The sequence below is a fragment of the Salvelinus alpinus genome, chromosome 35, assembly GCF_045679555.1.
Source record: "Salvelinus alpinus chromosome 35, SLU_Salpinus.1, whole genome shotgun sequence".
Taxonomy (NCBI): Eukaryota; Metazoa; Chordata; class Actinopteri; order Salmoniformes; family Salmonidae; genus Salvelinus; species Salvelinus alpinus.
Genome location: NC_092120.1, coordinates 7,262,512 through 7,275,760, shown reverse-complemented (window position 1 = coordinate 7,275,760; position 13,249 = coordinate 7,262,512). Strand labels below are relative to the sequence as shown.

The window sequence follows — 13,249 nt, the reverse complement described above, 5'->3', positions numbered from 1 at the left end:
CGTGAACGTCGTGGAAATCAAGAGGCTGAGTTTGTTTTAAAAAAAAACACACACATGCAACCTGATTTCACGCTGTTGAACTTGAAGCATGTGTTTCCAGAATACAAGAGAGGAGTACCAGTGACAATTTGTGGACGACATTTTACAGTTATCGTGGTGCCATGGGAAAAAGCATGAAGACTTAACCAAGGTAACAATACTATCTGATTGAGACGTTACATTCTCAGAACCGTAGTAGTATATTCTGGCAATAGTTTAATATAATATTAAAGGGGCAATCTGCGTTTCAAACAATAATAATCCACCTATCCCGCCACTGTTTTGGTAAATAGCTGAGGAATGGGGCTGGAGAAATCAAATTCATAGACAGAGTTATGGATGAAATGGTCTGACCATTTGAGGCTATACAGTGTTTGTTTACAGTTACATTGTTTACAAAAAAATGTGGTCGAGAAGCTTATATTTTGGGTTATGATAGGATATGGCAGTTGAACTAAGCTCATGAGGCATTTATGAGTTATTTTCAATAATCGATCTCTAGATCGTTCATTTAATAAAAAAAAAAAAGTTTTTTATAAATAATATGAGTTTGATTAAACATAATTCTCAGCATATCAATAGCATAGGTATAATTGTAAATAATTTGATCACAACAACTAGATATCACACATGAGGAAAAGACAATAACGCTTAGAATTAAAATACAAGCCAGACAACCTATCAGTCGCATTTGCTTTGACAGCTCGAAAACCCCGCCTATCTGACGTCATCCCCCTTTTTTCCAAAGATTTTTATAAGCAAACCAAGATATACCACGGCCTATCGTTTCCAACAGGAACAAATGAGTCATAGTAGGCAGAACAAGCAAGGAGGTGGGCAGAGCCAAGCACGAGCTAGCGAGATCCTATTTGCCTGTTCTAACATCTGCATATTTCCGTTAGGGAACGCCTACTGTGTGAAGTGCGTGAATGGAATAACTCAACTCGCATTTGCGCTCCTTATAAACAACGCGATTTAAAAAAAATGTTTTGACAAAGGGCAAAGTCTACAAAACTTAGTCTACAAAACAGATTTTAGTTTTGGGAACAGAAAAATGTATTGGGATCAAATGTTAATCGATAAGAACTTTTGCAGAATTTCGACCAAGATCCATTTCTTTCCATCTTCTCCCACTGCTGGCCACTGGGCTTCCTCTCACTACCAAATTTGGTAGTGAGTGGAAACGCCAAGCGAACGCTTCACATTTATACCTCCAGTGAAATATCTGTCTCATTGTTCTATCTGTGTTCTTTCTCGCTCTTGACTTCGGCAGTTTTGTTCGCTGCGTAGCTACGAAAGGGTTCGATTTAGCTTCAAATTTCGATCTGCACCTCGGCTTTGATGGCATTTTTTCTTTCCTATAGTGCCCCCGCCACTCTTTGAAAATTCCACCTAAAAGGAAAAAACGATCCACCCCAAATATTGGGTCTTATTCTCGCGTAAGTACCTACTAGCTAGCTAGCTTGCTAGGTAAGTGGTTAACGTTAACTGTTTAAGGAGGGAAAGTAGCTGGAGTTAGCCGCAGCTAGCTACGTTAGTTAGTTAGGCAATGAACGAACTAGCTAACGACTGACTGTCATTATTGTCGTCATTCATCAAAGTTATTTAGCTAGCTATTTTAGTTTACTAGAAATTATCATAACTAGCTAGCTAGCCAACTGTGCTAGCTAGATAATTAACATTAGCTACGATTACTTTAACGTTATCAGTGTTTCTAGCACTCGGGAGTCTTATTTACAGCCATTTATCACACAGGGTTAGCTAATGTTCGCCTGCTGAGTTGGCATGTAATGTAAGTTAGCTGGCTAGCTAGCTATGGACGGTTTGTTTTGAAATTTCAGTGTTGTTATTTTGGAAACACAACAGTGGTACAATCAATAGCTATTTAGTTGAGGTTGGAATTTAGTTAACATTTAACATATTCGACAACATAAGGTACAACGTGGCACTTGCATTCATTCAAAATTGAGAAATAATGATTTGAGATGACAACCATAACAACCTGAAGAGAATTTTTGTAAGTCGCTCTGGATAAGAGCGTCTGCTAAATGACTTAAATGTAAAAGTAAATTTCACACCTGTTATAGCTATGACAACCACCAGTCCCTAACAATCAATTAACCTATGTCTTCCTTTTCCATTCAATATTTAATTTGATCTCATCGAATCCTCAGAGCCAACTTTGCCTCTCTTTCCTCTTGACTCAACTGTATCTTGTCTTCTGTGCAGGTGTACAATTACTACCCAGAGGGCTTAGGGGCGGCTCTCCGCCGAGAGCCGTTCGACTTCAACGCCGAGCCACCTTGGGATCCTAGCTGATAGCGGGGGAGTTTCATCTCCTAACTCGTCCATGTGAGTAGACATCAGGTCGCATAGGAGAAGTAATGATCTCGGTTCAGTTTAGCCTCTTAGATCATAATAAATATAAAATACTATGGACAGGTTGTCCATGTCCTTGTGGTGACTGTTGTAATAACAATAGCATAGTGTTGGGCTACTTTTATCTGATGCTCTCTGTCCCTGTTTTTACTGGTGACTGGTTAGATCCAGTAACAGAGAGGAGGGGCCACTCAGCTATGAGTCATAGTTGTAACACAATGTTTCCCATCTTCACCTGTAACCTAAATATGATGATTTCTTTGTGTATGTCATGTTGTAAGCCTACTGTTAGATTTGTGATATGCTTTTATTTCCTCCCAGGTCTTTGCCCCAGTGAAGTTGGTGGTCTGTAGAGTTAAGCATTTTTCAAAGTTGCACAAACGTTTTTGTCCATCAACCAAAAAGAGACCATAATTTGTGACCTTTGATCTTTTGTGTTAATTGTAGTGGGTTGCTGTCAGTGTTTTCAGACTGCTGAGATGTTGTTTTATTCATGCCACAGCTGGCCTGTTTCTTAGAGCTGTTCCAGCTTGCTATCATGAAGCTGTTTCTGTGTTTTTGAACTGCCAATACGAGGCTCCCAGCCACAGAACAGAGACAGGTATACACAGCACCCTTATGATCACAATAGTCCAACCTGGCTGTGCGACACTGCACCTCTCTGATCACAGACAGTGTTCTGGTCCAGTCCAGCCGTCAGACATTGCAGTCTGAGGCCAACCAACCAGACATTGTGTCACCGCACACACACAGTGCACATCTGGGCCAGACCCAGGCACACAATGCTCTACAGACTGACGTGTTATGTAACATTATTGAATGCAGAGATCTGACATCCCATGCCGCTGGTAGTGTACGCAGATAATGCCATCAAAAGAAACCTTTATGGGTCACTGCCAGTGGGATTAATCCTAATTCTCGGGAGTAATTGATGGTAAGGTAAACAAACTCCATGCCCCAGAGATCTTGTTTTCACAGTGGCTGTCCAGACACCCAGGGCTTCCCATACACAGCCCCATAACATGATTTCCACCGAGACCTCTTATTGGCTGCCCTCACAAATATCTTGGTTCACAGCCGGAAAACATCCTAAAGGCTTAACTGGTCAAACTAAGTGTAACATTTAGAGAAAAGTAGAACAACTGCTTTTGCCTTTTTCTGTCAAATAATTACCTATTTCCCCCCATTTTTGTAATGATTAGATGGATCTAATCATTACAATTGTAATTGTATGGTGTTGTAGAGTTAGATGCACTATGGTAAAGTGGTTGTTCCACTGGATATCATAAGGTGAATGCACCAATTTGTAAGTCGCTCTGGATAAGAGCGTCTGCTAAATGATTTAAATGTAAATGTAATGTAAATGGATCTAATTTTCCCCATCCACTTCAATAGTTAGGGCTATATTTCACGCTGCCTCTCTTCCTGTGTTTTCCAGTTTGCTGCATACTATCTAAGGGCTCAGAGAGCGACCACTTCACCCAGGGGCTCAGAGAGCGACCACTTCACCCAGGGGCTCAGAGAGCGACCACTTCACCCAGGCATAATTCTTTATGACTGGCAGATTAGCGGACAACAGTTGAGATGAAGGGACTAGCTGACGAACCAAACTACTCCGTCGCCCTGCTGGAGGGAGCCACGGCCCTCAGCGACGTGGTTGAGAATCATATTTATGAACAAACATTGGTAAGTACTGTATAGAGACATTCTCTGTACATTAAAATACCTGCTACTTTATAGCGTATCGAAGTTGTGCCCATGGAAATGAGATTAGTTGATTGCCTAATCCAGAAATAGATTGATAAATTCTAGCAATCAGCACATAAATAAATTGATTGAGGATGTGACAAATACAATGTTGCTTTGTAAAACTGTGTGCCAGTCTCTTCTCACTTGGTTGAAGTGACCGGTTAATGAGTCATTGCGCCCGGTGACCACGCTCTATATGCTTTCAATTCACACCAGTGGAAAAATAAGGTTGACCGGTTAATGAGTCATTGCGCCCGGTGACCACGCTCTATATGCTTTCAATTCACACCAGTGGAAAAATAAGGTTGCGGATCGCTCTTATGTAATTGTATGGTGTTGGATGACAGTAAGAATAATCAGTCATTGTGTACTTGACAGATACAGGTGAATGACATCATAGCATGCCAAACAGCCAGTAAACCTGTCGTGTCATGTTTTTCCTCCCTCAGGCTGAGAAGAATGCGTTCTTTGTGGCAGACTTGGGGGTCCTTATGAGGCAACATGTTCGCTGGCGAACCCACATGCCCCAGATGCGTCCCTTCTACGCTGTCCAAGCCAACAGCAGCTTGGCTGTCATTGAGATCCTAGCTGCTCTCGGCACTGGCTTCATCTGCACCAGCAAGGTGCCTGCAGCGCTCTCTCCCACTACTACTGTTATAACACTGTAATAGCATAACAAACAACCTGTCCAGATCAAATTGCATTTTAGTGTAGATTAATTCACGGCTCCTTTTCCACAGTTTTAGGATGTGTTTTTCAGTTAAATACATTTTATAGATTCATGGCTTACATAAGTTGCAGCTTCTCACAGCTCTGTTTAGGATCGTTTTGTTGGGCCAACTACTGCTTTATAACTGCTTCATAATTCGACTGGCCTCTACTCACAGAAAATAGGAAGGAGTGCCATCTAGTGGAGAAATGTCTCGCCACAATCATGGCTCCTTCACTACTTAGAGCTGTACTACTTAGAGATGTCTTGCTCCCAGACAGGCTAAACAACTTTTTTGCCCGCTTTGAGGACAATACAGTGCCACTGACACGGCCCCCTACCAAAACCTGCGGGCTCTCCTTCACTGCAGCCGAGGTGAGTAAAACATTTAAACGTGTTAACCCTCGCAAGGCTGCAGGCCCAGACGGCATTCCCAGCCGCGTCCTCAGAGCATGCGCAGACCAGCTGGCTGGTGTGTTTACGGACATATTCAATCAATCCTTATCCCAGTCTGCTGTTCCCACATGCTTCAAGAGGGCCACCATTGTTCCTGTTCCCAAGAAAGCTAAGGTAACTGAGCTAAACGACTACCGCCCCGTAGCACTCACTTCCGTCATCATGAAGTGCTTTGAGAGACTAGTCAAGGACCATATCACCTCCACCCTACCGGACACCCTAGACCCACTCCAATTTGCTTACCGACCCAATAGGTCCACAGACGACGCAATCGCAACCACACTGCACACTGCCCTAACCCATCTGGACAAGAGGAATACCCATGTGAGAATGCTGTTCATCGATTACAGCTCAGCATTTAACACCATAGTACCCTCCAAACTCGTCATCAAGCTCGAGACCCTGGGTCTCGACCCCGCCCTGTGCAACTGGGTCCTGGACTTCCTGACGGGCCGCCCCCAGGTGGTGAGGGTAGGTAACAACATCTCCACCCCGCTGATCCTCAACACTGGGGCCCCACAAGGGTGCGTTCTGAGCCCTCTCCTGTACTCCCTGTTCACCCACGACTGCGTGGCCATGCACGCCTCCAACTCAATCATCAAGTTTGCGGATGACACTACAGTGGTAGGCTTGATCACCAACAACGACGAGACGGCCTACAGGGAGGAGGTGAGGGCCCTCGGAGTGTGGTGTCAGGAAAATAACCTCATACTCAACGTCAACAAAACAAAGGAGATGATTGTGGACTTCAGGAAACAGCAGAGGGAGCACCCCCCTATCCACATCGACGGGTCAGTAGTGGAGAAGGTGGAAAGTTTTAAGTTCCTCGGTGTACACATCACGGACAAACTGAACTGGTCCACCCACACAGACAGCGTTGTGAAGAAGGCGCAGCAGCGCCTCTTCAACCTCAGGAGGCTGAAGAAATTCGGCTTGTCACCAAAAGCACTCACAAACTTCTACAGATGCACAATCGAGAGCATCCTGTCGGGCTGTATCACCGCCTGGTACGGCAACTGCTCCGCCCACAACCGTAAGGCTCTCCAGAGGGTAGTGAGGTCTGCAGAACGCATCACCAGGGGCAAACTACCTGCCCTCCAGGACACCTACACCACCCGATGTCACAGGAAGGCCATAAAGATCATCAAGGACAACAACCACCCAAGCCACTGCCTGTTCACCCCGCTATCATCCAGAAGGCGAGGTCAGTACAGGTGCATCAAAGCAGGGACCGAGAGACTGAAAAACAGCTTCTATCTCAAGGCCATCAGACTGTTAAACAGCCACCACTAACATTTAGCGGCCGCTGCCAACATACTGACTCAACTCCAGCCACTTTAAAAATGGGAATTGATGGAAATTATGTAAAAATGTACCACTAGCCACTTTAAGCAATGCCACTTAATACAATGTTTACATACCCTACATTACCCATCTCATATGTATATATACTGTACTCTATATCATCTACTGCATCTTGCCATCTTTATGCAATACATGTACCACTAGCCACTTTAAACTATGCCACTTTATGTTTACATACCCTACAGTACTCATCTCATATGTATATACCGTACTCTATACCATCTACTGCATCTGCCATGCCGTTCTGTACCACCACTCATCCATATATCTTTATGTACATATTCTTTATCCCTTACACTTGTGTGTGTGTGTAAGGTAGTAGTGTGGAATTGTTAGGTTAGATTACTGTTGGTTATTACTGCATTGTCGGAACTAGAAGCACAAGCATTTCGCTACACTCGCATTAACATCTGCTAACCATGTGTATGTGACTAATAAAATTTGATTTGATTTGATTTTTAATATCAACGTTGTTGGTTTTGTGTCTTTTCAGTATGAGTTGGAGCTTGTGCAGGGCTATGGCGTTCCCTCTGAAGACATTATCTACAGCGGTGTGTGTAAACAGCTCTCCCAGATCAAGTACGCAGCTAAGAACGGCATCGACTTCCTGGTGTGTGACAACGAGGTCGAGCTACGCAAGATCGCTCGCTGCCATCCCCGTGCCAAGTAGGTGTCCATGTAACTGTTATTAAACTGTTATTTTAAAAGTCTATATTTCATACTCTCTACAATACAACTACAATGGCTATAGATATGAAATCCCTAAAAACGATAATCTCCCTCGTCTCTGCTCAGACTGCTGCTGGAGGTGGCCACAGAGGCTTCCAGCGAGGGTGAGGAGATGGGCATGACGTTTGGCTCCAAGCTGAAGGACTGTAGGCACCTGCTGGAGAGGGCCAAGGAACTGGGCCTGCAGGTGGTGGGGGTCAGGTGAGTCCTTCTGCAACGCCACCCTTCCTCTCCAGTCAGAGTTCATTATTATATTCTAAGTTTTTCTCTTTTGTCTTTTAATTATGTGCTAATAAATTAAACTGTATGTGTGCAGCAGAATTGTGTGCCTGTTTGTCCAATACTATTTTCACCCTGAGGAGAAAATAGTTTACTGTATCATTGGGGATTGACCATTGGGCAATTCAGCAGTATTTTTTTGTTTGCCTGAATAATATAGTCACTTGCCCGAAAATGTGAAAATAGTTGTTTACACTCAAATTGCCGTAACTTGTCGGTCACTTAACAATAGGGAGGAAGTAGAAAAATGTGTTTTACGGGCCTGCTACATTGGACGTATAACTTCCGCAGAGTGTGAGACACTCGTATTAATTTCAACAGAACCCTGGGTGTGAGCTTTCTGGCTCCCCGAGAGGTTTGCGCTGCTTGAGCTGAACTACGTTCTGGTTCTATTTTCCAGATTTCAACGTGCAGCTCACAGCCGAGATCAATAGGACATAGTGGCTAGCGCTCTGCTCGCTGACCACACGTTAAGCTTCCAGTTAAGCAGGCTACTGAAATTCAGTTTAAAAAATAAATAATAGGCTGCCTAATGAAGCTGCCCGGCTGCCATAAATTGGCCGTCTTTCACTTAAACAATGGAGATAAACCAGACAGATAAGTTTTAAATTAAGTTATTAAATGTTTTATTACTTTGGGTGACCTCAGAGCAGGCTCAACTTGCCCGGCTGCTCAGTTTATGTTCCTCAGTCAATCCCTGATTATCTGGTATTCTCATGACGTCATCATTATCCCCATGATGCAGGTTCCACATTCCCAGCTCCTGTGACGACCCTCAGGCCTACAGCCATGCAGTGTCTGACGCTCGCTGTGTCTTTGACATGGGGGTGAGTTAGCTAGTGCTTACGTTATGGGACTTTGAATGTGCATAATATGTGAAGGAGACAGCCCGAAATATGAACCACCCTCCTATTATATTTTGTTTTGAAGTTTACAAGTATTTTTCTTTAATGTTGTTTTCAGGAGGATATTGGCTTCAGTATGACAATCCTGGATATTGGAGGTGGATTCAACGGCTCAGAGACTCAGCTGAAACAGGTCATTATTGTAGAATAGTTAGCTCGTTACATAATACTGATTTTAGATGGATTACTTCAGCTGAATTAATACGTGACTCAGTCAGTCAATGGTCACAAACCACTTCACCCTCTTTCTGACGTCAGGCCTGTACTAGTAATGTATTTTTCAAAGAAAAGCCTTCACACAGCTTTCCTTTTTGAATTTGAACAAACACACTATTGAATGCCTGTTAGGCAGGTGCTGACTTTTTTTCCCCTCTGGTAACAGATTAACAGTGCAGTCAGGCCGTTGTTGGACCTGTACTTCCCTGCGTTGTCTGGCGTCTCCATCATGGCAGAGCCTGGCAGTTACTACGTGTCCTCCTCCTTCACCCTGGCTGTCAACATCATCGCTAAGGAAGTAGGCGCCCGGGATCTTCATGGCAATCACGGTCAGTGGCAGTACCTTCTCAATACCTAGCATATGAAGTCAAATGCACTTCCATGGTGTGGTGGGCTGGTCAAAATCAGTGCTATAGTAAACGTGGTTCAGCAGACCTAGATGCTCCAGTAGACCAGCACATACCTTTTCTACTATTTTTGTCTCATGACTTTTGACTGCCATACCACTTTACAGATGAACTGTCTCCCAACGATGAGCCAGAGTTCCTGTACTACATGAATGATGGGGTGTACGGCTCGTTCACTAGCAAGCTAGCAGACAATGTGATTCCAGCCCCGGCTCTGCCCAAGGTGAGTTTTGGCTTCAGGGCTTAGTAAACTCAATCTAAATAAACAAAATGACTAATGAAATGGCAATGATTCTGCATTTTCATGACTTTGCATCACTACAAAAAGTTCAGTTCAATTCAATTTCCTGTCTCAAGCACCCTGGAGTGAATATTAGGCTACATCCCAAATGGAAACCCTATTCCCTATTTACTCATAACCATGGCCCATAAGTCTCTCTAAATGACTCTCTCTGTGTCCCTGGATGTTCCAGAGCGGTGTGTCCGAGGAACCGGTGTTTGCCAGCAGTCTATGGGGTCCGTCGGGTGATGAGCTGGACCAGGTGGTTGATCAGTGTCTGCTGCCAGAGCTCAGTGTGGGAGACTGGCTGATCTTCAACAACGCTGGGGCCTATTGTCTGGGCCCTCCGTCTACTTTCACAGATTCACCCAGACCCCCCGTCTACTACACCATCTCTACTGGAGACTGGTAAGAGACAGACGAATGTCAGGGTCAGGCTGGCACTGTCACTGTTTGAAATGGGGAGCTGTTGAGGATTTGATTTGATTTATTGTTTGAGGTGAGTTTCCCCCATTTAATGTATGTAAAGTGCTTTCACCATCTGGAAAAGTGTTATTAAATTACATCAGTTCATTTATTTGGGACCTACTGATTTTTATTTTAACAGTTGTGTGCTGCCATTGACTTAGTTTTTTCTATATTGTTTTGGTAGTCTTTGAAGTGAAGATGAGTTATTTTCAATAAGTTTTGTTTTTTGTTGTTGACAGGTTTGAGATGCAGGACGCTGGTATCACCCAGGACATCAGCATGAAGAACTTTTCTCTGGTCCCCTACTTCCTCCACTCCGGCCAATCAGATGAAGCCCTGTCGGTCCCAGCTTAGGCTAGCTGAGCCAATCTCATGTCTCTGCTGTGCTGACCTCATCTGGTCAACATTCCAATGGGAGGAAAGACTGAATGGTGCTTGCTGGCTAAAAGCTTTTTATTATTCATTTAATAAGGAATTGAGCTTTTTTTGGGGGGGGGGGGGGGTCAAGCCCTATACAGTATGTTGTTGGTTCTCTCAAGGAATAGCATAGATGATCCTTCCTTTTCCACATGCAATAAAATGGATGAGTCTGTAGGGATGGAACTCCCACCTGTGTGGGTATCCTATGTGGTTACAGTTTACATACAGTAAATGGAATTTAAAAGTTAATATTTGAAACATGTATTATATTGCCTATATGTCTCCCATTGCCAGTCTTGTAAATTCAATTGTCTACCTACTCAAAGTGGAGCAGTTGCTTATTTTAACAAAACCTGATGTTTTAAAGCCATTTTTGGATGCTTCGCTAAAACATATTTATGTTTATTTATGGGTTTTTTTTGTGTTTTTTTTGGTGCTATGAATATCTGATCCCCTGGCACTTATGATCAGTCAGTATTTAAAAGGCGGCATACAGTAGCCAATGATGCATCCCAAATGGCACCCTATTCCTTATTTAGTGCACTACTTTTAAACAGGGCCCATAGTGCACTACTTTTAAACAGGGCCCATAGTGCACTACTTTTGACCAGATCCCTATCTAGGGAATAGTGTCATTTGGGATGCATATAACAGTACAGTTCCTCAGATGAAGGGGAACTCTATTTGATTCAAGCAATATGACTACAGAATATCATTCATCAAACATCTCGTTGATAGGGAGCTTGTGCTCACACTCTAAATATAGACCGTCTTGAGACTATTATCATAATGCAACATTGATGTTTCATTTGTTTTTTAAATCCCTCTACAAGTCTCTGTGGAAAGAATTGTCCAACGTCTGTGAATTGGTTTCCAGTTTTGCCTAAAGTAAATTAATATAAAAGCTCTGAATCATAATGTGTATATGTTGTTCTTGCTGGTAAAACATACATTTTCACCCACCGCTTATTAACAGCACTGTTATACTGGTAACATGAGCCACTATACCCAAACATACTCAGGGGAACAGTTTATTAGGTACACCCATCTAATACTGGGTCGGACCCCCCTTTGCTTCTAGAACAGCCCGAATTCTTTGGGGCATGGAAACATTGATCAATTGATATCAAAATGCTTTTGGTCACATATGCATAGCTCCAACAGTGTAGTAGTATCTCACAATACACACATCTAAAAGTAAAAGAATGGCATGAAGAAATATATAAATATTAGATTGAGCAATGTCGGAATGGCATTGACTAAAATACAGTAGAATAGAATACAGTATATACATATGAGATGAGTAAAGCAGTATGTAAACATTCAAGTGACTAGTGTTCCATTATTGAAGTGGCCAGTGATTCCAAGTCTATGTATATAGGGCAGCAGCCTCTAAGGTGCAGGGTTGCATAACCGGGTGGAAGCTGGTTAGTGATGGCTATTTAACAGTCTGATGGCCTTGAGATAGCTGTTCTTCAGGCTCTCGGTCCCAGCTTATATGCACCTGTACTGACTTCGCCTTCATGATGATAGCGGGGTGAACAGGCAGTGGCTCGGGTGGTTGTTGTCATTGATGATCTTTTTGGCCTTCCTGTGACATCGGGTGCTCTAGGTGTCCTGGAGGGCAGGTAGTTTGCCTCCGGTGATGTGTTGGGCAGACCGTTGCGGGCGTAGCAGTTGCCGTACCAGGCGGTGATACAGCCCGACATGATGCTCTCAATTGTGCATCTGTAAAAGTTTGTGAGGGTTTTAGGGGCCAAGCCAAATTTCTTCAGCCTCCTGAGGTTGAAGAGGCGCTGTTGCGCCTTCTTCACCACACTGTTTGTGTGGGTGGACCATTTCAGGTCGTCAGTGATGAGTACACCAAGGAACTTGGAGCTTTCCACCTTCTCCACTGCGGTCCCATCGATGTGGATAGGGGCGTGCTCCCTCTGCTGTTTCATGAAGTCCACGATCAGCTCCCTGGTTTTGTTGATGTTGAGTGAGAGGTTATTTTCCTGGCAGCACTCTCCCAGGGCCCTCACCTCCTCCCTGTAGGCTGTCATGTCATTTTTGGTAATCAGGCCTACTAATGTTGTGTCGTCTGCAAACTTGATTGAGTTGGAGGCGTATGTGGCCACGCAGTCATTGGTGAACAGGGAGTACAGGAGGGGGCTGAGCACGCACCCTTGTGGGGCCCCAGTGTTGAGGATCAGCAAAGTGGAGGTGTTGTTTCGAAGTCCAGGACCCAGTTGCACAGGGCGGGGTTCAGACCTAGGGCCCGAACTTAATGATGAGCTTGGAGGGAACTATGGTGTTGAATGCTGAGCTGTAGTCAATGAACAGCATTCTTACATAGGTATTCCTCTTGTCCAGATGGGATAGGGCAGTGCGATGGCGATTGCATCGTCTGTGGACCTATTGGGGTGGTAGGCAAATTGAAGTGGGTCTTAGTGTAAGGTAGAGGTGATATGATCCTTAACTAGCCTCTCAAAGCACTTCATGGAACAATGGTGGACATCTTGAAGCAAGTGGGGACAGCAGATAGGGATAGGGAGAGATTGAATATGCCTAAACACCAGTCAGCTGGTCTGCACATGCTCTGAGGACGCGGCTAGGGAAGCCGTCTGGGCGGGCAGCCTTGCGAGGGTTAACACGCTTAAATGTCTTACTCACTTCGGCCACGGAGAAGGAGGGCCCACAGTCCTTGGTAGCGGACCGTGTCGGTGGCACTGTGTTATCCTCAAAGTGGGCGAAGAAGGTGTTTAGCTTGTCCGGAAGCAAGGTCAAGAGACCTAACGTGTGCCAGGAAAACATTCCCCACTCCATTCCGCCACCAGCCTGTACCATTTACACCAGGCAGGATAGA

The 13,249-nt window shown here is 44.2% G+C and overlaps 1 protein-coding gene across 3 annotated transcripts; it reads left to right on the top strand.

Moving 5' to 3' along the window:
- The first annotated feature begins 66 nt into the window (after positions 1–66).
- Positions 67–11,319, top strand: LOC139564129 (antizyme inhibitor 1-like). Of its 3 annotated transcripts, none has more exons than XM_071383348.1 (12): positions 67–190; positions 2,269–2,391; positions 3,857–4,104; positions 4,617–4,790; positions 7,191–7,363; positions 7,493–7,627; positions 8,451–8,532; positions 8,669–8,743; positions 8,993–9,155; positions 9,341–9,456; positions 9,707–9,921; positions 10,221–11,319. In XM_071383348.1, the coding sequence occupies exons 3-12, from the start codon at positions 4,003–4,005 to the stop codon at positions 10,333–10,335; spliced, it is 1,350 nt and encodes a 449-aa protein (XP_071239449.1). In that variant the 5' UTR covers positions 67–190; positions 2,269–2,391; positions 3,857–4,002; the 3' UTR covers positions 10,336–11,319. The 3 variants fall into 3 exon arrangements, with proteins under 3 accessions (XP_071239449.1, XP_071239448.1, XP_071239450.1); XM_071383347.1 differs by lacking the exon at positions 67–190 and adding an exon at positions 1,275–1,478; XM_071383349.1 differs by lacking the exon at positions 67–190 and adding an exon at positions 2,038–2,056.
- Positions 11,320–13,249: the final 1,930 nt, after the last annotated feature.

Excerpts from the sequence above, each read along its gene's own strand:
- LOC139564129 (XM_071383348.1), top strand. The coding sequence starts at position 4,003 with ATGAAGGGACTAGCTGACGAACCAAACTACTCCGTCGCCCTGCTGGAG. Across the intron at positions 8,533-8,668 it reads GCTGTGTCTTTGACATGGGG|GAGGATATTGGCTTCAGTAT; the intron begins GTGAGTTAGCTA and ends TGTTGTTTTCAG. Across the intron at positions 9,156-9,340 it reads GGATCTTCATGGCAATCACG|ATGAACTGTCTCCCAACGAT; the intron begins GTCAGTGGCAGT and ends ACCACTTTACAG.